We start from the raw sequence: 27,959 nt of genomic DNA, 5'->3' as shown, positions 1-27,959 counted from the left end.
ATTTATTAGCTACCCACCCTTTGGAAAGGCAGGCTCAGTTCAAAAGTCTCCTTTTAGCTGCTTGTGTATTTCTTATTATAAACTAACCAAGCTGTAATTAATTACTTTAAATGCTCACAATTGGATGAGACAGATGATGTAATTAGATTTTCAAAGGCAAGGCTAAATATGGAGAGTGGAAATTAACCTTAAAAAAAAGCAAAATGCTGGAGATCTGGAATAAAAACAGAAAGTGCTGGGAAAGTTCAGCAGGTCTGGCAGCATCTGTGAAGAGAGAAACAGAGTTAACATTTCTAGTCCAATATGATTCTTCTTCGGAACGCGAAGTTCCGATGAAGAAGAGTCATATTGGGCTAGAAATGTTAACTCTTGGTTTCTCTCTCCACTGATGCTGCCAGACCTGCTGGGATTTTCCAACACTTGCTGTTTTTATTATTGCAATTAAATTCAGGCTTTCCCACCCCGTATCTGTTCCTACCTCACCCTGCTCCCTCCTATCTCAGACTTTCTCTCCCTATGTCCCATTCCCAAGCTCATCCCACTCCCTCAGACTCTCTTATGAACAGCTTATGGGAAAACAAATGTTTTCATTGACGCTATTCCTGATGGATACTTGGAAAAACCATAGCGTGAGTAAATTTAAGCTAATGGTGGTCATTCAATAGAAATAATGAAACAGATTTACAAGTGATTTTGTAAGCAGGCTGGTAAAGCAAACAGCCACATTGCTGTAATCATGGGACTCTGCATCTGGTTTTCATATTAATTTATGATTTGTTCTGGCTGTTGATTTTAAACTAAATTATATCCTATTGGTCTAGAAAACAATAGCAATGATCAACTTCAAATTACTTTCAGACATTTGTAAAGGACTTTGTCTCAGTATGGTTTAATGTACTGAAAACAAATCAACAATTAAATTAACTTTGGTGTTTTTACAGGAAAAAGTCACAAGAGGGTTTTGGCAGAGCTAACCTTGGCAGGAAAAAAATCTCACTGGGGTCCAAGGAGCTGAAAAATATTTAGTTCTCTGGGTTCCTTGAAAGGTTACTTACTGTGTGCTGTCTACAGTTAGTTCCAATAGGTGTTTTGGAATTTTGCTCGATTACCTTTGGGGATCAGACAGGACTTTTCCAGGAGATTAAGTATGCTTAGTTGAGCCAAGTATATGATGGGTGAATGGGATAGCTGGATTGAAGCTATGGTTATTGTGTAGCTCCTCTCACATTGGTAGCTAGAATATTACATCACTGTCAGAACCCCCTGTGTATATTAGAAATATAGTAAGGAACACAGAGACAGGTGAAGGCCACTCAGTCCCCTGATTCTGCTCTGCCGTTCCATTAGATCACGGGTTGATTTGTATCTTGACTCCATTTACTCAGCTTGGTTCTACATCCTTTACCTAACAACATTAATCTATCTCAATTTTTAAAACTTTCATTTGACCTAGCCTCAACAGCTTCTGGGGGAGAGAGCTCACAGAGATAAAGTGGGATGAGACCATGAAAGGATTTACGCACAAAGATGAGAATTTTTAATTTGGACCAGTGAGGGACTAGAAGCCAATGTAGGTCAGTGAGCACAGGCGTGATGGATGAGTGGAACTTACTGCAGGATTGGTTGGAGATAGCAGGGTTTTGAATGAGCTAAAGTTCATCAATGGGTAGTATGGGACACCATCAAGAGATTATTGGATAGATGAGCCTGATCAGATGACAAAGACATGGATGAGGGTTTTGCCAACAGATGCACTGAGACAGGGTGGAGATAGGTAATGTTTCCAAAGTGGAAGGTGGTTTTTGTGGAGAGGATATGGGAGCAAAGCGCAACAAATGGGATACCTAGGGTGAGAAATGTCTCATTCAACTCGAGTGGCCAGGGAGAGCATCAGAGTAAGTGGTGACTACCACTGGAACTTAACTTTCAGACATCCGTCCTAATATTTCCTTCTTTGGCTTGGCACTGAATTCTGTCCGATTAGGCTTCGGAAAGCACTTTGGGATGTTTCTCTGTGTTAAAGGTACTATATAAATGCAAGTTGTTCATGTTGAAAAGCAGACCTTATCTGCCCTTGTCCTCCATTAATCTGTGATTCCCACACTGTGGACCAAGGCCCTCAGAATAGCGAAAATAGGGTCTGTTTAAAATCAGCACTATTTTCAATGGCCCAGCAGACTCATGTTTGGTGCCTGTGCAATTCACGCCCTGTCTCCTTTCCCCATTGGCAAAAATTGTATCGGCCTGAAATGGAGGCAGAACTTCCACATCTAATTTCTTCGTGGACAGCTTTGAATTGGAAATTTGCAAAAATGTGTGTATATATCAGGATACAAAGGACTAGATTTTCATGGACTGGAGACCTTTAAAAATGTCAGGAGGAACTCAGGTGTGGAAGTCCCACCCCCATTTCCAGCTGATACAATTTTTGCCAGTGGGGGAGGGACACAGGGCGTGAATCGCACGGGTGCCATTGAAAATAGTGCTGATTTTAAACAGACCCTATTTTCACTATTCCAAGGGCCTTAGTCCACATTGTGGGAATCACAGATTTATGGAGGAGACCTCAAGGCTTTTGAAGGGCAGATAAGGTCTGTTTAAATGTTATGATCTGATATAATTTAAATTCCTAGTCCTTTAAAAACAAACAAAAATTATGAGACTGCAGCTATCAGAGTAAAAACAAAACTCATGCTGCTGGAGTTCATTACTTGACAGGCCATCTGGCATAGCTTAGAAAAATGATTACCATCTGTTCCTGCAGTTTCAACAGAATTTGTTGTTGACATTTTCCAAGGGCTGTTATTATAGCTGATCCCGTTATGAATGCTTGTCTGAGCTTCAAAGGGTCAAAGTCCAAATATCTCAGCAGGGGGCTGAGTTCACATTTTGATTGACAGATTTAAGAGGTTATTAAATGATTGGCTGCCTTTGATGTGGTTACTGACTAGAAGTTTGTTTGTTTATATAACAGATTGACCACTTGAGGGGATTTAAAATCCTTGAATGGGTCTCATGAATGAATTTTCTTTCTGTATCAAGGTTGTGCAAGTGAGAGCTCTATTAGGTTGTTAGAAGTTTAATTTGTTTTCATACTCACATACCTTCTGAGATCTGTCCATAGTGGATAAAGGTGAGTGGCTATGGAGGTGGCATGGGGGTATGAGGTGGCATGCAGGTGCCATGGAGGAGTCATGAGGTGTCATGGAGCAGGCATGGGGGCTTGAGGTTGCATGGAGGAGGAATGGGGAGGTGGGGTGAGGCTAGAGCACCTAGAAGCCTTTTATAAAACTGGCCTTTTAACCAACCTGCCTTGGTACTCACCCGCCTCTGTGGTTGCCTCTGAACTGCATCCAGAGGCGGCCCCAACTCGATCACGCCCCTGCCTCCCTTGAGTGAAAATTCCATGTGATCGGGCCCTTTATAGTGAGGCGGGTCTGCCGAGGAAAAGGTCTTGACTCGAGCTACCCGACTTAGCAGTGAAAATCCAGCCCCAACTCTCCAATTTGACAGGCTCGATTGCACATACGGTCTGAATTGCAGGCATCAGCTCAGCTTTCAACAACGTAAACAGAGCTGATCTATTGTTGTCACTGAGATGTTTAATGTAAACAAGGTTTAAATATATATATCAGCAATATATGGAAGCCATGGCAATCTGGGACAACCACTTTAGAAGCTTTTTAATCAGGCAGAGCAAGCTTGTATGGAGCAGTCATAATTATAAAAGACTTCTGGCTGTGCACAGGATTTTCCTTGATCTCGTGTGTATGTATTTAAACATAATTGGTGCACATTTAGCATTAATATGTTACAATTTGCAATGACATACCCTTCTTGCTTTATTAATATTTAAATAATCAAGTGCCAAAATAGGATTTAGGAAAGTAAATAAGCTGAATACAAGGAATGTAGCTTGTGCCCTGACTCAGAAGAAAGCTGGGCGTTAAGCATTCGCTCCTTCTACAACCAATGCATGGCGGCAGCAGTGCGTACCATCTACAGGATGCACTGCAGCAACTCGCCAAGGTTTCTTCCACAGCACATCCCAAAACAAGGGCAGCAGACAAAATGAGCGCGTCACCCTCACCAAATTCACCTCCATCTCCCCCACCATTCTGACTTGGAAACGTATCACTGTTCCTTCATTGTCACTGGGTCAAAATCCTGGCAGCCCCTACCAAGCAGCACTGTATGAAAACTTCCATCACACAGCTGCAGCAGTTCAAAAAGGCAACTCATCAGCACCTTCGCAAAGGCAATAAATGCTGGCCTTGCCAGCAATGCAAACATCCTGTGAATGGATTACAAAAAATTGTTACTGGGTAAAATCTGCTAGCGGTTGGAAAACACACTAGCAAAGGTTTCACAAATATTATCAATATTCTTGCCAGTGTTTAATTTAAATACTACACAGTCACTGTGCAGCACAGCTCATAAATGTCCAAACAAATATACAACAGCAATGTAAATATTTCTTCTGAAATATATAGATGTGTGGAGTGCTCACATCATCAGTTAAGGCCCATTTACAAAGGGCCAGGCACGACACCAATAGGAGCAGAAGTAGGCCATTCTGCCTCTCGAGCCTGTTCTGCCATTCAATGAGATCATGGCTGATCCGTAGCTTAACTCCATCCACCCACCTTGGCTCCATATCCTTTAATACCTTTGGCTAGCAATAATCTATTGATCTCAAATATAAGGTTATTAACTGAGCTAGCATATACTCCTTTTTGTTACAGAGAGTTCCACACATGTACCACGCCTTGTGGGAACAAGTATTTACGAATTTCTCTCCTAAATGGCCCTAGCTCTGTTTGTGATTATGTTCCCTTGTATTAGACTTGTCCCATCTGCAGAAAAAGTTTCTTTCTACCTACCCTGTCAATTCTTTTCAAAATCCTAAAACCCTCAAACCAGGGATACAAGCCTTCTTTATGTAATCTATGCTCATAATTTAACTCTTCCAGTCCTATAATTCTGGTGAATCTGCACTGGATTCCTTCCGAGGCCAATACATCTTTTCTAAGGTGCGGTTCCCCGAACTGCACTCAGCAATCCAGATGTTGTCTAACCAGGGTTCTGTACAGCTGCAGTAAAACTTCCTCTCCTTTGTATTTCAGCCATAACATTATAAAGCCAAACATTCCATTTGCCTTTTTGGTATTTTTGTACCTGGCTACATTTTAATGATCTGTGTTCAAATATCTTTGGACCACCACTGTTCTCAGCTTTTCACCAAAACATGGCACTATCAATTGGCAAACGTCAATGCAGTTTCCCCCTTTGTATCAGCTCACAACTCCTTTCATATTGTTCTTTTACTGTTTGTATTGGGGCACCGGTGCTCCTGGGCCGAAGAGTTGGCTGCCATGCTACAGAAAATGGAGTTGACTGCCTAAATGCAAGAATTGGAATCTGGACGAAAATAGAAAAGCAGCACCCAAAAAAATGGTTCCATGCCTACTAAAGGCCAATCAGAGCAATAGTTATAACTCAGCTATTGACCAATCTTCAGTCCACTCTCTTGTCTGATGCCACAAGTCAAAGTTGCAGTTACGCCACCATTTTGGGAAGTGGTTTTTAAAGGAGTATCATTGAACTGCCACAATATAATTCACAGCCATGCCAACAATCAGATTCCTGAGTGCAGTAAGGCGAGTTTTCTAGCAAGTAGTTTGATGCTGCTTTGGATTTTGCAGCTGCGTGCAGTACACTCCCAGACTGGTCCAAAGCCACATTTCAGAAATGCCCAGGCAATCCATTGAAACTTCTGGGCATTTACTTTGGAACCTTTTTTTTAAGAAACACTAGGAAATTGCAAAGCAGCTGCCTGCTCTCTCATGCATTAAAAATGAGCCACCCAGGGAGCAGAGCTCTGCACAATATTAAAGCTCATACGCATGGAGTTCTGTTGTGGCTAAGAAGTGTTGTCTGTAGCAAAGCTTTGTTGTGGTGGTTGAACACTGCAATGTCTCATGGCCAGTAGCTGCAGCTTAATTGCAGCCTTAAAAAAAGGCTGGAGGCACAAGAATACGCTTAGGAGAAGCAAAAATTGGAATAAAATAAAAACCAAGACCAAAAGAAAAGGCAGTAGCCAGAAAGTTCAGTTATCTATGTGACTCCCTTTCCTTCCTCTAATGTGTGTGCTCGCTACATGCAGTACTGAGGAAAACGCAGCACATCGGGCTGAAGTGTTTAATGGAATATTTTCTTCCAACTGGACTAAATCTCCCTCTTAGTGCTGAGCTCTTGCCCAGGTCAAGGGCTTGCAGACAAATTTAGTCTGCACAGTTTCCTTTGCCAGTGAACCACAGAAGTTGAAAATACATCCAGGGATTCAGTCCAACTACTGTTAACCGCTTTTTCAGCTGTTAAAGAGTTCAGGAACATTGAGAGGGAGAAAAATGAACCGTTTTTTTTTGTGAAATTATGTTGTATCCTCAAAATATCCAATATAAATCCATTATTGATTTGTTATAATTGGATAAAAGCTGTCCTGTATCTGATTGTTAGACTCTTAGGTCATCATTCACTTCATTTAAAGTTAAGCAGCTAATGGTCAATGAAACAAACCACTCCCAGAGAGTAGGAAGGCCCATGTTAAACTGCAGATGTAGAAAACTTCACTTGGTAATGTGTGCAAAGTAAAACATTGCCAAGTTACTGTAAATGGCTTATTATGTGATTTTGGCACAAACTGCGTAAACTCGCCAATGATTCCATCTCAGTCGCCAGCCAACATCCAGGTTGAACCAGACTGCTCACCATCTCATCGTTCTATTTAACCCCTGGTTGAGCTTCAAAGCTCTAGCCTCACCATCACCAGGATTACCTTCTTCCACCTCAGTAAGCTCCCCTACTACTGTCCCTCCCTCAGCCCATTTGCTGCTCATTTGGCAGGTCCATGTTTGATTATTTACTACCTCCCAATCTCCAGAAACTTCAGCTGACCCAAAATCTTGCTGCCCATATCTTATCCTGTTCCACGCACCCATCACCCCTTCCTTGCACCCATCACCCCTTCCTGGCTGAACTACATAGGCTCCTGGTCTCCCAATGCCTAAAATTTTGAATTCTCATCCTCATTATTTCTATCCTCCTCCAGCCCTATAACCCACTGAGAATCCTACGTTCCTTCAATGTTGATCTTCTGTCCATCTCTCTACCATTAGTAGCCATACCTTCAGCTATCTAGGCTTTATCCTCTTGAACTCCATCCCTAGCTCTCTCCGCCTCCTCCTCCTTTAAGACCCTTTGCTTTGACCAAGCTTTTGATTTCCTCTCCTAATTTCCCTTTCTTTGACTGGACATCCATTTTGGTCTGAAAGAAAAAATCTGCACAGAAGCACTGTTAAAGTTGCTGCATGAATGGAGATTACTGTTATGTGTATGAAATGATCTCAGTCCAGAGCACATGAACAATTCTATAAAATCTACACACAGATGCTGGACTTGTGGAAACCTGATTGTCCAGTACATTGGAGATTTAGAAGTTCATGATATACATCTTGCGTTAGGGGCTCCACAGTCCATGCTTGGGTCCTTTGAGCAACGTGTGATCATTTTTGACAGTTTTGAGCCAACTTGCTAATGGAACCCTTGCAGTTAACATTTTACTTAAGGATGTTAGTTGTTCCATGGTCAAATACAACAAAATCCAATTACGCAACGCTGAGGAAAGAAAGAAAGATTTGCATTTATATAGTGCTTTTCATTACATCAAACATCTCAGAGCACTTCACAACCAATGAATTACTTTTGAAGTGTAGTCTCTGTTGTCGTGTAGGAAATGCAGCAGCCAATTTGCACACAGCAAGCTCCCACAAACAGCAACTTGATAAATGACCAGGTAATCTGTTTTTGTCATGTTGATTGAGGGATAAATATTGGCCAGGACACCAGGGATAACTCTGCTTCTCGTCTTCAAAATAGTGTCATGCGATCTTTTATGCCCACCTAAGTGGGCAAACAGAGATTCAGTTTAACGTCTTGTCCAAAAGACGGCACCTCTCACAGTGCAACATTCCCTCTGTACTGAATTGGAGTGTTAGTCTTTTTTATGCTTAAGTCTCTAGAGTGGGACTTGAACCCAGGAACTAGTGACTCAGAGGTGATGGTGCTACCACTCAAACATGTAAAGTCACCCGATCTTCCCCATAAGATTAGTTTGCAAGCTATAAATATTAGAACAAAGCTGCCCAAATAATTTGGATATTTTTCCAGTCATCGACATTAATGAGGACTGAATTCCTTTAACAGCTATGAAGAAGGAATAAGCTACTGACCCTGCGCCATCCACTGGAAGGCTCCCTTCTTCCAGTTTATTGCACTAATCACGTTTTCCTGCTAAAAGGTCAAAGGATACAAAGTGTTTCAAACCCATTACCTATTCCATAATGCTGGCACATTGAGGAATATACAAGTAGATTGTAATAATTCACCCTTCATGTCCCGCTCCCTTACCTCTAACATAGCCACATTAATGATTATCCATGTAATCTCGCATTTGCTCAATTTTCACCAATGAAAGTGAAACAGATGCAATAATATAACATCAAAGGAACTAAGTAGACAAGATCAGTGAAAATTGAGAGCACTTAAACTAGCTGTACACAGAGCGAGTCAGGGCTCCACCATAGAGCAGTGAAAACACAAGTATTTTAAGAATCAATATGTAAACTTAAATTCTAAGGATGAAAAGCCTTTATCGTCAAACCCACTGATCGCAGTTCTCACATAAAAATCACTGGAATCGTGGAATACAATTCCCAAGGTACAACAAACGCATTTTTCATCTTCCCAGCAGCTGATCACTCAACCTATTATCATCTTGGTGAGTGGCCTCTGGACCACCTGACTTTCTCACAGCTTCCCAATGACTTCCTGCTTGGAACAGATGAGAAGCTGTCTTCCCGTATTTAAATCCTAGTGTCATTTCTGGAGCAACCGGCCACCTCACAGCTCTGTAGGGCCAGGCTGAATTGGGTCAGGGGTATGAGTTTACATTGGGAGATGTATAATGCCATGGACTGGGCTGGGGCTGGACTGGTATCCACTGGGTCAGACAAGCAAAATACTGTTTTTGGGGGGGCATGGTGGGGGGGGGCTCCTTGAGAACATGGGTCAGGTTCAGGTCTAGCTAGGCCAAGGAAGAAAAGCCAGCCTTAGATACTCTCTGGGCTAGAGACTGGGGCAAAAAGGAAGGAAAAGGTCTTCTTGGAACTCAGGTTAGGGCAGCCAGGGTGGCAATAGCGAGTAGCCCAATGTTAATATTCCTCAGGATGGTGAGACTGTGGAAAACACTACTACAGATCACTTACCATGGAGACTAAATTAAGAGGGAATATAGTTATAGGTAAGTTTAGCACTGAATAAACATGATAGAATTATTTTAAAAAGAAAGTGTTTCCATGCATGGGATGTTAAAAAAGTAAACAAAAAATTCTCATTTATAAAGTGTTTATCACATTGTCAGAATATCCCAAAGCACATTTTGAAGTGTAGACAAATGGAGTAGCCAATTCACACATAGTAAGGCCCCACAAAAAGCAACAAGAGACCAGTAAATGCAGACAGATTGCTACCAAACTGCGGAGAGGAATTAGGATATTGGTTTTTAAAATTGCTGCTCCATTATCAGATATATCATTGTATTATAAAAGAAAACCTTGTGACAGGTAAGGCAGTAAAATTAACATATTACACATTCAGGTTACACCCATGATAAAAAAAAATCATGAATTTTGAGTTGTTGCATCATCAGTCATATTCGCAGCTTTTTTTTTAAGTATTCCCACATTGCTGTGAACAGCATTTTCTGAATTTCAGTGTGTGGTCTTTTAACATTGGGATAACTGTTTCTAACAGAACTCTCCACTGGACACATGTGCCGCACTACAGTTCAGAAAATGGTTTACAAGAACGGTTCTTTAATTAGAAGGATTTGTACCTGAAACATTACGCTTGCCCATAAGAATAGACAAAGGTTGTTCCTTCTCCACAGCTTTAGTCCTCAAAAATGTAAAAAAAAAATCAGAGTTCAGGCCTACTGCGTAAAATAATTATTCAACCTTGTGTCAAAACCTGGTTTGAATGGGGTTCATAAGAGGCCTGAAGAACAAGGAAAAGGATATTACGCACAGCAGGAATATCCTGGCTGCTCAGACACCAAGGTTAGACTCTGACAAAAGCAATTGACTGTCAAACGGAAAGCCAGCATATGAATGGGGAAGCAGTTTTCGATTGCTGGGCGATGAACTCAGCAGTGGAGGCATTTGCTATTCTTGTAAAAGATCAGACCTAGGGAAACAAGCATCAGGAAGGAAAGGCACTCGGTGAAAAATAAGGAAAGATAGTTGTTCATTCAAACATGGCCTACCGAACAATCTTTGGTAAGTAAATTATCCATCAAATTAAACACGTGTTGGAAACAATGAGCTGCTAACATTGTACATCAGCACATAAGGTCTAACTGACACTACTTGGGATTGGCACTTAATGATATATACCTCTCAAAGTGGAAAAACTTTACAACTTTTCAATCACATGGTGTGTGACCTCTTTATTTACAATGGAACAGCAATCGATCATCTGCAGCTACGAATCAGTAGGAGGAACGGAACTAACAACTGCTGCAAGAAGAGCTGTACATCGGCAGAACAGAAAACCTTTCCTCTCCTGCTTCCTCACATTCTCAGCTCTTAGGTCAACAATAAGTTGTCACAATCGTCTACCTTCCTTAACAGCCATTCATTCACACCATGGAAAATAATGGTTTTAAATTAAAATAAGTAAGATAAGGCCAACTTCTAAATGAAACCACAGAACTTACTGAAGTAATTTCTGAGCTAAATAAAATTGTTATGTGAATCATGCAAAATAATGAAATACTATTTAATGATACAATATGTTCAGTATAAGGTAACACCTAATACAGTTTTTCTGCCAGTATGGAAATTAGCAAGGATCCCACACACAAATTCTGAGGTTATCCTATGAGAGACAGCCTTGCATTCCATCTGTCATTAATCAAGAAAATACATATCATCTCCATTGGAACTCCATTGGAATTGAGTTTTATGACCCTATATGGTGATGTACATTTGTGAAGCTGAGCCATGTGCTGTACATTTATAAGTTTATTACTCACCTGTCTTTCTTCTTTATGGTACTGGGATGAATAATATTATTAGACAATAAGAAACTAAAGGGCAGTAAGTGCCTCATTCCTACAGGTCTATGTTTTCCAGTTGTTGAATTCTCTGTTTATAAAGCTTGGTCAGCTTGGGAAGACTTTAGTTAAGTGATCAAAGATGGGTTACTTTCACTGGTGATGCATTACCAGGTATCCTTTGGCCTGATGGCACCTCAATTATTTATATTAAATCACTCATTTTATTATCATATTATGGATCAATGTGTAACTTTAACAAAATATTTCATCAATGTACAACTTAGAATTTATTCTGGCATTTTTTTTATATTCACATAGGATGCATACAATTACATGTCAAAACTGTTAATCAAACAACATAGGCATAGACTTCATGTGGTGGAGGGTATTCACAACAGCTATATTTTCAAACAAAGGATTTTGCTAATAAGCAACGTGGTGCTATAGAGATAAAGTGCAGAATTTAATGCTCCCCCGGAGGTGGGCTGGGGGGTTGGGGGCTTATAAGTGGGTGGGAAGGTGCAGGGTGGAGGCCTGTCCCCTTCCCGACTGCCCCTGATTAAGTACAGGGCCAGAAAGGGTTGAAGATAGCCTTCCTGCCCAGAGGCCACTGAAGGGCCACTCAGGGGCCTCATCCTGCCATCACTGGTATTCTACCAGCAGCAGGCAGGGGACATGCCATGTCAGCAACCCACCAGGTGAAGCCTGGCAGGTATGCCTGTGGCCTAGTGGGGGGTCTCTTCTACTTGGGCAATCTGTGAGTGACCTGCCAGTGGTAAGGGCCACTTGTACGTGATGATCCCCACCTACCTTTTAAACTAAACCCCTCCTCCACTCACCAAAGCCTCCCTGACTGGCACCTGGTCAGTGATTCCATTCCACCCATCTTTCCTCCAGGGCTCCAGCGGCATTCTTCATCCTTAGGCTACCGCAGTACCGGCAGCAGCCACCTCTCCCGGCGGTGCTGCCAGCCTCTGATTGGCCAGCAGCTCTCAGAGGCAAGGTGTCCGCCCTGAAAATGCCAAGAACCCCATTGCCAACCTGATTTGCATTAAATTGGGTCAGGTTGGCTCGGAATGGCTGCAGCAGGGTTGCCACCGGCATGGCCATTAAATTCTGCCCACGGTCTACTTGGATCTGCCCTCATCACTGCACAGATTGAAAACCAGGGTTGGGTAGGAATTCCACCTCTTCAACCAGGTTTGTGGATTCAAGCAGCAGTCCAATACCCAAGTACAATCTAGTGTAGTACTGAAAGAGTGTTGCATTGTCTGGTAAGCTATCCTTTGGGTGAGCTATTAAACTAATCTGCTTGCTCTGGTGGTTCAGAGGGCTATGAAAATATCCCTGGTGCATTTTCCTGAGCAGAATTTTCTGATGTTTTATTCAACTTGGCCTTTCAACTGACACCACCCCAAAAAAATCACCTGGTTATTCATCTAATTTTCTGTCAGCAAGATTTTGATATGAAATTGGCTACTGTACAATGATGTTATTGGGTATGAAGCACAACAGGAGGTCCTGAGACACATGATAATGCATTGTATGTATGGATGTTTTCCCCTTATTTGTATAGCTGCTTTACTTCTATCTTGGTAGAAGTTGCTGCAAACTGTTGGATGAACATGTGCTACCAGCATGGAAATCCAAGACCACAACTTCTCGTGATTGTTTTAGCAGTAAAGCCACATCAACTATTTTTCTCCGCTATCTAATATTGTTGTAATCAGAAATGTATGAGTAGTTAAGGGTAATCAGAGCATACTCCTATTTTCTAATTCACATTAATTGAAGTAGGTATAGTTACTAATTGTAAATCATATAGATGGTATTAGTTAAGAGTTTAAAAGTAAAGGCTGTAATGATGCTTTTACTTGGGAAAAATGAAGTTTCTTTTTTGCCACTTTCTGTCAATCTCTATAACCTTTTCAGACCTTGGATTAGGGTTGCCAACTGTGATTAAATGTGTTCCTGGAGATGTCATTACATGACTTTCCCCCTACTCCACCCATTTCTCAGCCAATACTTCCATCCTTGTGATGTACTGCCTTCCTATGCCAATTGGAGAGCAAAAAGACTCATTACCCAATTGGATGATGCTTGACTGTCAGCCAAACAGCCTTTTTTCCCCCGATTGTCAATATTTTTATATCTGGTAGAGGGAAATGGTCAAAGAAAATGACAAAAATAAAATATCTTTTTTAATGTCATGTTTTTTTTCTCCAGGATTGCACACATGTGTGTCCTGGACATTGATCTTCCATTCCTGGAGACTCCAAGACAATCCTGGGGGATGGCAACCCTATCTGGGATGCAGAAGGTGCAGCTTTCTTTTCTAAGCTTGGTTACAAAGAATTAAAGCTGTTCTATCTTACTGGTGAAGAATTTGACGTGCAGGAAACCACAGAGTTAAATTTAAACGGTACACTGCATATTACTGGTGAGATTTATTTAACTGAACTGTGAGACCAATAAAACAGCGGGAATTATGAGAAATACCTGCATACATTTCCAATATATTGTATCACGATGGAAACAGGATAGGATGATTCAGTCAGTGTGTGAAAATCTCATGGCATCATTTTCAGCACAGTATAAATGAGCCAAAACACTATCATGTTTCAACATATGGATTACATTGTCAGTTTTATTGCTGTAGATAAATGTGTGGTAAGTAACAGAAAGCTCTTGCAGTACTTGTGTTACACAATATAAAACTGAGATACAGATAAGCTACTTCAAAGCAAAAGTTAAAATACCACAATTTCTGCTGATAAAAAATAAATTTGAATGGGCTGAACTCATACAGGTCTTTGGTATCACGTTACTTGGCCCACATATCAGCAAGTACAATTAATGTTTTTAAGGAATAATCTGTTAACTTTTAGAGCGTAATAGTTCAGTCCAACCTGTTCTACCATGTTTATACATATAAAATGCCCACACACCTCAGTCAATACACAAACACAACACCAAACACATATAATGCACTAAATACACAACCCAACAATGCAGGTTCCACACACACTGACTCTCACTGGGGTACGAGTTCCACAAGTACTGATTCTCACTGGGGTACGAGTTCCACAAGTACTGATTCTCACTGGGGTACAAGTTCCGGGGAAAAGGCAGGAGATTGGCACTAAGTTTAAATGCTCAGAGAGCCGGTGAAGACATGGTGGGCCGAATGGCCTCCTTCTACACTGTAACAATTCTGTGATATATTTCCAGCAGAGATCACTGGATAGTTATCAGGAGTTGTAACCCCGAGTTGGTTTGTTCTCTTCTCCCCAGGCTGAAGTTACTAAGGCCTACTGAAATACTTTCAACAGTATTCCTGACTCAAATTGTTAACAAAGCTTTGACTAAGGATCAAACCTGGTTGCAGTATCTCAATTTTAGGTTACTTTATTGTCTTAACAATAATGTAATTGTTTCAGAAGCTGAGGCATTTACCAGTCACTTAAGACCTTTTGAATCATTTTTGATACCTATAGCATCTTATTCATGGTGAATCTTTAATGCAGGTTTTTCAATGTGTACAGAACTATTCACAATACTGCACTGCATATATTTTAAAACATCAATCATCATTCCTTTGCTTAGAAATTTCTTTTCCTTTGTGAGATGTTGGTTTGCATACTGTGAGAGTGATAGGGTGAAAGCCTATCCACACTCAGTGCCATGCGCCGCCATATGAACACACTCGACCTCTCCCTCTAGCAGCACCGCCGCACCCTTTTTCAAAGCTTCACGTGCCCCAGTTTCATTTTATTCTTTGCCTCATCCGTAGCCTCAACAAGAAACTTTTTCTCTTTCTCTCAAGTGCTAAGGAACGCAAGCTCCAACAACTCATCGACACCAACACCCATCTGGGACCCTCCACCCCTGCTTGTTCCTCCGTCCCCACCCCATCTTCCAATCCCAGCCCCAGCCACGTATTCACTATACCCCCTGACCTTCCCCTCTCCGATGCTGAACGTTCAGTGCTCAGCAAAGGACTTAGTTTCATACCCTTACGCCCTCATCTCAATGAATTTCGGGCTCGGCATGATGCTGAACTCTTCGTCTGCCGTCTTCGTCTCCGTGCTCACTTCTTTGGGCAGGAGTCCTCTCCCCGTTCAACGGATCCTTTTACCCACCTCCAATATTCTCCCTCCACCTGGACCCCTCCCTCTGGATTCTTACCTTCTCTTGATCTTTTCATTGAGAACTGTCGGCGTGACATTAGCCGTCTCAATTTCTCTGCTCCACTCACCCATTCTAATCTGTCTCTCTCTGAACTTACTGCACTCCGTTCTCTCAGGTCCAACCCCAACATTGTCATCAAACCCGCTGACAAGGCTGGTGCTGTTGTTGTCTGGCGCACTGACCTCTACCTCGCGGAGGCTGAGCGTCAACTCGCAGACACTTCCTCCTACCTCTCCCTGGACCATGACCCCACCACAGAACATCAAGCCATTGTTTCCAGGACTGTCACTGACCTCATCTCCTCTGGAGATCTTCCTCCCACAGCTTCCAACTTGATAGTCGCCCAACCTCGGACGGCCCGCTTCTACCTCCTACCCAAAATCCACAAACAGAACTGTCCTGGCAGACCGATCGTGTCAGCCTGTTCCTGCCCCACGGAACTCATTTCTCGTTATCTTGACTCCCTTCTCTCTCCCCTTGTCCAGTCCCTTCCCACCTACATCCGTGATTCCTCTGACACCTTACATCACATCAACAATTTCCAGTTCCCTGGCCCCAACCGCTTCCTCTTCACCATGGATGTCCAATCCCTCTACACCTCCATCCCCCACCAGGATGGTCTGAGGGCCCTTAGCTTCTTCCTTGAACAGAGGCCCGAACAATCCCCATCCACCACTACTCTCCTCTGTCTGGCTGAACTTGTTCTCACACTGAACAATTTCTCCTTTAACTCCTCTCACTTCCTCCAAATAAAAGGTGTGGCTATGGGTACCCGCATGGGCCCCAGCTATGCCTGTCTCTTTATGGGGTATGTGGAACATTCCTTGTTCCAGTCCTACTCCGGCCCCCTCCCACAACTCTTTCTCCGGTACATCGATGATTACTTCGGTGCTGCTTCATGCTCTCGTCGGGACCTGGAAAAATTTATTAATTTTGCTTCCAATCTCCACCCCTCCATCATTTTCACATGGTCCATCTCTGACACTTCTCTTCCCTTCCTTGACCTCTCTGTCTCAATTTCTGATGATATACTGTCCACCAATATCCATTACAAGCCTACCGACTCCCACAGCTACCTCGACTACAGCTCCTCACACCCCGCTTCCTGTAAGGACTCCATCCCATTCTCTCAGTTCCTTCACCTCCGTCGCATCTGTTCTGATGACGCTACCTTCAAAAACAGCTCCTCTGACATGTCCTCCTTCTTCCTTAACCGAGGTTTTCCACCCACGGTCATTGACAGGGCCCTCAACCGTGTCCGGCCCATATCCCGCGCATCCGCCCTCACACCTTCTCCTCCCTCCCAGAAACATGATAGGGTCCCCCTTGTCCTCACTTATCACCCCACCAGCCTCCGCATTCAAAGGATCATCCTCCGCCATTTCCGCCAACTCCAGCATGATGCCATCACCAAACACATCTTCCCTTCACCCCCCCTGGCGGCATTCTGTAGGGATCGTTCCCTCCGGGACACCCTGGTCCACTCCTCCATCACCCCCTACTCCTCAACCCCCACCTATGACACCTCCCCATGCCCACGCAGAAGATGCAACACCTGCCCCTTCACTTCCTCTCTCCTCACTGTCCAAGGGCCCAAACACTCCTTTCAAGTGAAGCAGCATTTCACTTGCATTTCCCCTAGCTTAGTCTACTGCATTCGTTGCTCCCAGTGCGGTCTCCTCTACATTGGAGAGACCAAACGCAAACTGGGCGACCGCTTTGCAGAACACCTGCGGTCTGTCCGCAAGAAAGACCCAAACCTCCCTGTCGCTTGCCATTTTAACACTCCACCCTGTTCTCTTGCCCACATGTCTGTCCTTGGCTTGCTGCATTGTTCCAGTGAAGCCCAACGCAAACTGGAGGAACAGCACCTCATCTTCCAACTAGGCACTTTACAGCCTTCCGGGCTGAATATTGAATTCAACAACTTTAGATCTTAAACTCCCCCTCCCCCCATCCCCACCCCGTTTCTTCCCCCTCCCTTTTTTTTCAATAATTTATATAGATTCTTCTTTTCCCACATATTTCCATTATTTTTAAATCTACAACTAATACTTTGTTAGTCTTTCCACCCCACCCCCACTACAGCTGTACCTTGAGTATCCTGCCATCCATTCTTAATTAGCACTTTTCTTAGATAATATCACCACCTTCAACACCTCTTTGATCCTTTTGTCTGTGACATCTTTTGATTATCTGCTCCTATCACTGCTTGATTATCCCTACAACCACCCCACCCTCAACTTCTCTCTCCCCCCGCCCCCCGTCTTAGACCAGCTTATATTTCACCTCTCTCCTAACTATACTTCAGTTCTGCTGAAGGGTCATGAGGACTCGAAACGTCAACTGTTTTCTTCTCCACCGATGCTGCCAGACCTGCTGAGTTTTTCCAGGTAATTCTGTTTTTGTTTTGAAAGCCTTGCTAGCTGTGAGGGTCTTGCACAGAATGAGCTCGAGCAGTCTTGATCCAATTCCTTGAAGGCATAGGCCCAGAAAACAAAGCAGCTGTAAAGCTTCCTATCCCATACAGAATCGCACTCTTGCATCACCCCACTCCTCACCAAACTCCACTGGCTCCCGCTCTCCAGTGCATTGATTTCAAAGTAATCACCCTGATTTGAAAAAGGAGGAAAATGTACCGCAGTCCATTCTCTGGAATAGAGGGGGCAAGCCATAGTATAGGGCTGGAGGTAACCTCAGAGATAGGGTATAATCTCTGAGGTCACCTCCTGCCCTATACCATGGCTTGCACCCTCTGTTTCAGAGAATGGACTGCAGTGCATTTTCCTCCTTCCTTTATTACATGTCGCTGGCAAGGCCTTCAGTGATCATGGCCCTGCAAATTTCAAAATCTCGCTGTCCTTCCGTATCAAATGGGCAAATGGAGTGCAGTTGCGGAAACTGAGTGCAGACTTGGGCCAGGATTTTACCCTTGGCGATTTGGGGGCGGGGCCAGCTCACCAAGGGGAAAATGACGAGGGATGATGTCGGGAGGCATCCTTTAAATTTGTAGGAAGGCGGGCGGACAGCGAAATCAGCTGTCCGCCCGCCGACCTGTCAATGGCCAATTGAGGCCATTGACAGGCTAGTTAAGATAATTAAAGACCTGCCCGTCCAAGCTTAAGGCTGGCAGGCAGACCAGGAGCCCCAGCGGGCTGCAGATTATTCATGAAACTTCATCCACTGGCAGGATGAAGTTTCATGTCCGTTTTTTAAAAATGTAATAAATTTTAAGTATTTATTATTAACATGTCCCATCTCGTGTGACATTGTCACATGAGGGGGACATGTTAATAATTTAAATATTTTTCTATTTTTAGAGTTTACTTACCTCTCACGAATCTCCCTGAGACAGGACTTTGTCTCAGGGAGCAGTGTGCTCTTTGACAGTTGGGGATTCCCTGCCACCCAGAACAGGAAGCTGGGCAGGCCGCTGGGTTGGCCTTCATTGGCACTTCCCTCAACTTAGTCTACTGCATTCGTTGCTCCCAGTGCGGTTTCCTCTACATTGGAGAGACCAAACGCAGACTGGGTGACTGCTTTGCAGAACACCTTCGGTCTGTCCGCAAGCATTACCCAGACCTCCCTGTCGCTTGCCATTTCAACACTTCACCCTGCTCTCATGCCCACATGTCCGTCCTTGGCTTGCTGCATTGTTCCAGTGAAGCTCAACGCAAACTGGAGGAACAGCACCTCATCTTCCGACTAGGCACTTTACAGCCTTCCGGACTGAATATTGAGTTCAACAATTTTAGATCATGAACTCTCTCCTCCATCCCCACCCCCTTTCCGATTTTCCCCCTTCTTTTTGTTTCTTCCAATAATTTATATAGGTTTTTCTTTTCCCAACTACTTCTATTATTTTTAAGTATATTTCCATCCATTGTTTTATCTCTACCTTTTAGCCTATTTCGATCCCTTCCTCCCACCCCACCCCCACTAGGGCTATCTGTACCTTGCTCGTCCTGCTTTCTACCCTTAATTAGCACATTCATTTAGATAATATCACCACCTTCAACACCTCTTTGTCCTTTTGCCTGTGACATCTTTTGGTTATCTCCACCTATCACTGGCCCTCTATCCAGCTCTTCTTGTCACCCCCCCACCACCCCCCCACCCCAAACCAGCTTATATTTCACCTCTCTTCTATTTTTACTTAGTTCTGTTGAAGGGTCATTTGGACTCGAAATGTTAACTGTGCTCCTCTCCGCAGATGCTGCCAGACCTGCTGAGTTTTTCCAGGTATTTTTGTTTTTGTTTTGGATTTCCAGCATCCGCAGTTTTTTGCTTTTATCTGTCAATGTTCACCACCATTACTCCTCGGAAGCTGACAGCAACTTTGAGCTTTGACATGGAACTCCAGAAATTGCTGTCAGTGGTTCTACTCTTCTCCAGAGGGTGCACTGTTAAGGCAACCCCCCAGAATGCAATTAGAAATCATTGAACAAGAGTTCTTCCACTCTTAGTATTGCTGTAAAAAATCCTTGAAAAAGTTATACCACGTTGAATGAGGTGTAATCGGAGTTTTAAAAATGTACTGTTTGTAATTACAATTGAACAGCCTCACTGGCCCTGAAAGAGTAGTTTTATATTTTTTGAATCACAATTTTCTCCATTATGATAAAATGTTTTAGAAATGTAAAATTACTTTTAAAACGTTTATGATATTTTTGTTTCTGCCTTAATCCCATAGGCTGGATTTTACATCCCCTCCCCCCCCAACCCCGTAGGTATGTTTTTGGTGGGTGGGCACATAAAATACAAGAGGTTGCAAGCCCACCACTTTCCTGCCCATCCCCGAGCTGTGCCCCATAATACAGTAGGTGGGTGGGTGCTGAAATTGGCAGTCGGCCCTCCATTTTTAAATCAATAATTAAGGATCAATTGAGCTTGTTGCCAAGCCAATTATCCCTGGTAATATGCTGCCCATACCATAATACAGTTTTTTAAGCAAGCTGTTTAAAATGTGGGAAGGAATGAAGGGATACATCCTTTGGGGGAATGCTCTTGTGTGCATCAAGGGCATGCCCCCACCCCCAGGGTGATACCCTCCACTTTGTTCCTTCCTGCCTGGCCTCCAAAGCCACCCTCCCAAAGCTGTCAGATCCCTTCACACCCTAAAACCTCAGGGCCTACCTCACTCCAGATGCCATTGCTCTTCCTTGCAGGACTGCTTGCAGTCCCAGCAGCGCCCACTGCAGAGCTCTGGCACTGCTGGGACTCAAGGGCTAGACTTCCTCCTGCTCTCTGTTTGTTTAGCCCACCGGGTGTGTCAGCTGTTGGCCAACTCTTGCAACCTGGCGGAGCAATACGCCGCCCCCTCCCACCACCTGTGAAATTCCAACCCCATGTGTATTTATTTCGCCACCTGTAAAATTTAAAATTTAATTCTGAAAAAATTCAGTGGTCTTTACTTCCTGGTTTGCTGTCTGTAAGAATACTTCAATGTGATTGGCTGCTTACCCTCCTTGATAAATTCACTGTTGCTGAAAGAGATCCCCTTGACTTGGAGCCACACTCAAGCGCACATCAGGAAAGAAGAAATCTGTACCGCAGAGATCATTTGACCTTTGCAGCTACATTCTTTGAGGATCAACAGCGAGAATTCATTGCTTCATCACTGACAGCAAAATCCAGCCCATGATCGCCACAACATATTTTGGGTCAGGAACAAACAGGAACACAACAAAAATGGCACCGTCTATAATTAATCAACTATTCTTTTCCACCCAATCCAGAAAGCAAACCATTTGGTGCAGTCACCAAACCCTGGTACCAATCTAGTTGTGACCAATATCTTCAGCCAGAAGTTGCATTAAATTCTTACTTGAAAGGTCTCCTGCTTTTGTGTGTAATCTGCGAATGTGAGAGATCTGTCGACCACCATCCAAAGCTTCCAGGAAATTTCCAGTCTCTGAAATAAAACAGGAGATAGGTATTAACATTCAAGTGCCTCCCTTTAGAAGTGGCAAGTTTTTTTTAAAGCTTTAATTAAAATAAACAACATTACATTTTTGTCGTGAAAAATAATAACTTTCTCAAAACTGCCATTTTAAACAGCGCCACATATTGCCACTTGATACAAAATGCAATTTTCTAAGCAATTCAAATCATTTCATTGGCAGTACTGGAATCACAATTTTAATTTCATAGCCATGCACAACTGCCTGACACAGTTGAAAGGAAGGAAAAATGTCTTTGGGAGAAAAATTGGCCTTGGATGCAACTGATTTCTAGGCACTATATGAGTCTTTGGACGAAGGACCTTACAGTGGTAGTGTGTGTTCAAGGCCTACCAGAACAGTAGTGTCTACTGAATTCGATGCATCAGAATCCACCAGAAGCCCAATATTGACTTCAACAGGATGTAAAACCAGTGCTGCACCCAGTTTCCTGATGGGTGGATTAGATTAAAATGGCCTCCAAATTATGCCTTCGTCTGAAATAATCAAGATCGTTGCTGTAAAAATGGTATTGATGTGGCATCATCGAATGCTAAAAAAAAATCAACTGCATAGGTTTTCTCCTCAAACGTTGAACAAATGTATATTTATCAGGGAAGGCACAAACGCGCCAATAGTGAGGATCGATTGCAACAGATACTGTAAATACCTTTAACTTGACTTACAAATTTAAAACTTATTACCACAAGAGTTTTTCAATAAAGTTGATGAAGTTGTCTCTGAGGATTCCTCTTTCCAAACTGCAGGCTATAAAGAGGTCGTCAAAAATGCCCTCAGCAAAACATTCAAGGAAAATGTTAGCCAAATATCACAGGGCATCTGTCACTCATAAAAATGACTGGAATACGACAAGGCACAATCACCATGCTAGCAGGCATCACCTTGGCAGTGAGCCATAATATACCCTTTCCAGCACAAATAAAGCAGCATTAGCAACAGCAGGCAAACATCTGCTTCAGGACTTGGAAGACAGTGAAGATCCAGATAATGGAATATAACTCCGTGAGCTATTTGGCTCATCCAGGACTTTGACAGCTACAAGGGCATTTCTCCAACATATCAAAGACTTGGCCTTTCCATGCTGAGCACGCACCTGCTCACAGCCTCTCTGTCAAACTGGCACCAGCGCAGATACCAGTACTTCAGTGGGCATTAGAGTGGCGGTTAGTACCTTGGTGCACATTGCTGAGAGCACTTTGCACTCGCTTGAGGTGCAGGCGGAGGCAGTGAGTGCCCAGGGCGCTGACAATCGGAGCACTGCTGGGGACCAGGACAATGCTCAGTTGATGGCTGATGATGGGCCTCTGGAGTCGTCCATTAGGCAGATGCTGGAAGCCCAGTGGGGTGTGCGGGAGGATTTGATGGAGATACATGAGGGAATGCGTGCCAAGGCATCCGCTGTGGAGGAGTCCCTGCAGAATATGACCGCTGCCTTGACCCTCATGGCCGAGCGCAATGCCTCCTCCATGGAGAGAGCGGCAACTCTCATGGAGAGGCTGCTCCAGGGATTCAATCAGGGGTCCCTGGGGATGCGCTAGGACCTGCAAACCCACACACCGGCAACCTCAGCTGGTTAGTGTCAATGTGGGAGATGGGTTGGGCACCCAGTATCCCAGCTAGGTGCCCAGCCATCAATGGTGAGCAGGGAGGTCCAATGCAACTTCACATTGGCGCACAAGCTGCCTGTCGTCTCTGCAGGCTCCTCTCAGGGTGCTCTGGATGACTGCAGCAGCTCCTCCGCCCCTCTGCCAGTGACCATGGCATCTGATGAGGCTGTGGCGACTGGGGAGATGCCAGCAGTGGCACTGGCATCTCCCTCCCAGGCGGAGCCAGCACAGGCTCCATGGGCCAAGGTCATCGAGGTCAACAAGACAGCAGAGTCAGCAGGCTGCCTCCAAAGCCGATGCCAGCGAGGGGGAAGCACCTAGATGTGGCACCCACAAACAAATGTAAAGCACCTCAAGCACAAGACGGACTTATCGCGTGATATTTTGTTTCCCCATTTTGGTTTAAATTTTTCCTGGTGTGATTAAAAGCACTGGTTATTGTTCTTTTCAGCTCTGTTTCACCTTCACAATTAAATGAGATGTTATTTTGTGCTATTGGCCTCTGTATGTTTCATTTGTTCTGTAAGTGCAGGGAAGGCCAGTATGTAATGATGGACATGTGTCTCCTGAAACTTTATTGCACAGGCACAGAGTGTATGTTGCTGGCCAAGGAACTGGTCCTGTCAGGGATCGAGTATGGAGACTGCAGCCCTGGCATGTGGTGGTGGTTCTTATTTGGTAGGCTAGCTGAAGGAGTGTTGGATCAAAGTGTCCCGGGGGTCCCTGCCTCCCTGGAGGTTACCCAGGTCAGCATCCATGCCCTCAGTGTTCCCCTAACTGTGCTCATCCTTGGACTCACTACTGGACTCATCGTCTGTTGCCTGTGCAGCTGCATCAAGATCTTCTTCCTCCAGTGGGTCCCCGTCGCCAGCGCCAGATTGTGCAGAGCGCAGCATGCAACCACTATCAGTGACACCCGCTCTGGGGGGTATTGCAGTGCGCCCCCTGAACGGTCCAGGCATCGGAAGTGCATCTTGAGAAGACCTCGGTTCTCTCTACCACCACCCTTGTGGAGGCGTGGCTCCTATTGTACCACTGCTCGGCCTCTGTTCTTGGATGGGAGAGAGGCATCATGAGCCACCTTTTGAGGGGATAGCCCTTGTCACCCAGCAGCCATCCATCCAGCCGGGCTGGAGCATTGAAGAACCTCGGCACCTGGGAGTGTCTCAGGATGTAAGCGTCATGGGAGCTGCCAGGGTATCTTGCACAGACTTGCAGAAGCTGCATCTTGTGATCACACACGATCTGCACGTTCATGGAGTGGAAGCCCTTCCTGTTGACAAAGGCACTTGGCTCACCCGCTGGTGCCTTGATGGCCACATGTGTGCAGTCGATTGCACCCTGGGCCAGGGGGAACCCAGCAATCACCGCAAAGCCTTTGGCTCACTCTGCCTGGCTGGCCTCATCTGTACGGTAATGAATGAAAATCAATACCAGCCTGAACAGAGCGTCTGTCACCAGCTTGACGCAACTGTGGACAGCTGATTGGGACACTCCACAAAGATCCCCCACTGACCCCTGGAAAGAGCCGGAGGCATAGAGGTTGAAGGCCACTGTGACCTTCAGCACCGCTGGCATGGGGTGTCCACCCACACAGTCGGAGCTGATTTCAGGCCCAATCCTCTGACAGACGGAGGTCACTGTCTCCCTTGAGAGATGAAGCCTCCTTCGGCATTACACCTTGGACATGCTGGAGGTAGCTGCATCACCGCCTGTAAACCCTGGCAGCAGCATAATGGTGTCTTCTGCAGCCCCTTCCACCTTGGACTTCCTGCTGGCCCTGCCCTCCTTGTGCCTGCGCCTCTCCTCTCACATGTTGCTCCCCTGGAAAGTGCATTGGGACACCTGGCCTCCTTTCTCTTTTGCCCCTCTCTTCCTCCTCAGAGGAGGTGCCTCCAGTGGAGACCATGATCCCCATTACCAGGGTAACGGAAGGCTGTCTGATACCTGGGAGGGCCCACGCGGTCTGAATCCTCCAGGGGCCTGGAAATGAAGCCTAGAAATGCTCAGAATGCAGCTCTGAAGCAAGTTGAAGCTGTCCAGTTCACAGAAGCAACCAGCAACAAGTTTGATCCAAAACTCCTCACTACTCGCATTGACAATGCCAATGACCCTTCTTATAGAAACATAGAAACTAGGAGCAGGAGTAGGCCATTTGGCCCTTCGCCATTCATTATGATCATGGCTGACCATCCAACTCAATAGCCTGCTCCCGCTTTCTCCCCATGCCCTTTGATCCCTTTCACCCCAAGAGCTATATCTAACTCCTTCTTGAAAGCATACAATGTTTTGGTCTCAACTACTTTCTGTGGTAACGAATTCCACAGGCTCACCACTCTCTGGGTGAAGAAATTTCTCCTCATCTCAGTCCTAAAGAGTCTACCCCATATCCTCAGACTGTGACCCCTGGTTCTGGACTCCCCACCATCGGGAACATCCTTCCTGCATCTACCCTGTCTAGTCCTGTTAGAATTTTATAGGTTTCTATGAGATCCCCCCTCATTCTTCTGAACTCCAGCGAATATAATCCTAATCGACTCAATCTCTCCTCATATGTCAGTCCCGCCATCCCAGGAATCAGTCTGGTAAACCTTCACTGCATTCCCTCTATAGCAAGTACATCCTTCCTCAGGTAAGGAGACCAAAACTGCACACAATATTCCAGGTGTGGTCTCAACAAGGCCCTGTACAATTGCAGCAAGACATCCCTGTTCCTGTCCTCGAATTCTCTCGCTATGAAGGCCAACATACCATTTGCCTTCTTTACCACCTGGTGCACCTGCATGCTTACCTTCAGCGACTGGTGTACAAGGACACCCAGGTTTTGTTGCACATTCCCCTCTCTCAATTTATAGCCATTCAGATAATAATCTGCCTTCCTGTTTTTGCTACCAAAGTGGATAACCTCACATTTATCCACATTATATTCATCTACCACGTATTTGCCCACTCACTCAGCTTGTCCAAATCACCCTGAAGCATCTCTGCATCCTCCTCACAGCTCACCCTCCCACCCAGCTTTGTGTCATCTGCAAATTTGGAGATATTACATTTAATTCCCTCATCTAAATCATTAATATATATTGTGAATAACTGTGGTCCCAGCACCGATCCCTGCGGTACCCCACTAGTCACTGCTTGCCATTTGGAAAAAGACCCGTTTATTCCTACTCTTTGTTTCCTGTCTGCCAACCAGTTTTCTATCCATCTCAATACACTACCCCCAACCCATGTGCTTTAATTTTACATGCCAATCTCTTATGTGGGACTTTGTCAAAAGCCTTCTGAAAGTCCAAATAAACCACACCCACTGGCTCCCCCTCATCAACTTTACTAGTTACATCCTCGAAAAATTCCAGTAGATTTGTCAAGCATGATTTTCCTTTCATAAATCTATGCTGACTCTGTCTGATTCTGCCACTGTTTTCCACATGCTCAACTATTAAATCTTTTATAATGGACACTAGAATTTTCCCTACTAGCAACGTCAGGCTGACTGGTCTATAATTCCCTGTTTTCCTTCTGCCTCTCTTTTTAAATAGTGGGGTTACATTAGCTACCCTCCAATCTGTAGGAACTGTTCCAGAGTCTATAGAATCTTGGAAGATGACCACCAATGCATCCACTATTTCTAGGGCCACTTCCTTAAGTACTCTGGGATGTAGATTATCAGGCCCCGGGGATTTATCAGCCTTCAATCTCAATTTCCCCAACACCATTTCCCTACTAATACTGATTTCTTTCAGTTCCTTCCTCTCACTAAACCCTGCGTTCTCCAGCATTTCTGGTATGTTATTAGTGTCCTCCTTTGTGAAGACAGAACCAAGTATGTATCCCGCCCGTGGATGAGTTTTTGCTAATTGTGGCCTGCTCGCCTGCCTGTTTTGCCCGTGTGATGGCCGGAAAATCGCACGGGCTATGTAAAGTTGGAGACAATTGGTGTGTCAAGGGCCTTAACTGGCCTCTTAATTAATGTCTGGATTAATTCATTAATCCATCGTGTGCCCGCCTAGTGAAATATTGCGCGAGTGCACATTGACTTTGGCATGCTCGGCCAATGTCATCGAACGTTATTTCACGCTCGAGCGGGTTGGGTGCGTGTGCACCCGCCAAGCGAAAAATTCTGTCCCATGTAATTTTCTATTGAAACACTCACAATCCATACACTTTAATTTAAGATCAGCCCTGTGCTCCTCCGACTGAACCAATCACGATCTTATGGAATTCCCCCAGTACCAACAGATGAGTCTCTGCCGTTATTGAGTTTCTTGAATGTCTCACCTATCATGACAGGAGATTAATCACCATTCTCTATTATTCAAAGGATTAAGAATCATTGGTAGCACGCCCACAATATCCTAAATGGGGAAATCATTACATGAGACTCCAAGCCAGCAACTTAAACTCAGAAAAGTTTGCCATTCCACCACCCACTCCCTCCCCTTCTCCCCCACAACAACGTGAGAGTTCAGATTACTACTTAGAACCTTTCTGTTAGAGAGATCAACACCTTGATTTTTGATAATAGAAAAAGTAGTGTTTGACCTCACTACCCCATGTCTGAAATCACCAGTCAGAAAATGACTGTGAATCAGGTTTACGACTTCTGTTGAAGAGTCATACGGACTCGAAACGTTAACTGTGTTCCTCTCTGCAGATGCTGTCAGACCTGCTGAGTTTTTCCACGTATTTTTATTATATGACCCCATCTCCTCTGGCAAGCCTCGCTCTGTCAGCACAGCTTGATATTATTATCTCTACATAGCTAACCCCTACAGTTATCAGACTTCTCTTTGTGAAGATACTTTTTGAAACTAGATTCAGACTCTCGGGTATGATGTAAATGCAAGTTACAGTGACACAGAAGTACACAAAAGATACAACACAGAAGTTGCAGGCCCTTCAGCCCAACCAGGCCATTTTGATATTTACCCTCCACAGGTGGAATAGTTCCAATCACATTCATCATCCAGTTCCCATATCCCTTCATCCCTGAACACTTCACACCACCCACCAGCC

The 27,959-nt window shown here is 44.3% G+C and overlaps 1 protein-coding gene across 1 annotated transcript in view; it reads right to left on the bottom strand.

The window, feature by feature from the left end:
* emid1 (EMI domain containing 1) overlaps positions 1–27,959 on the bottom strand; it is a 386,658-nt gene that overhangs the window by 163,093 nt on the left and 195,606 nt on the right. Inside the window, exon 4 of the mRNA XM_078554249.1 lies at positions 21,198–21,284. Coding sequence (XP_078410375.1) covers positions 21,198–21,284 — 87 coding nt within the window. The remainder of the gene's footprint in view (positions 1–21,197; positions 21,285–27,959) is intronic.

The sequence above is a fragment of the Cetorhinus maximus genome, chromosome 12, assembly GCF_964194155.1.
Source record: "Cetorhinus maximus chromosome 12, sCetMax3.hap1.1, whole genome shotgun sequence".
NCBI lineage: Eukaryota > Metazoa > Chordata > Chondrichthyes > Lamniformes > Cetorhinidae > Cetorhinus > Cetorhinus maximus.
This window is presented reverse-complemented; position numbering and strand designations above follow the sequence as displayed.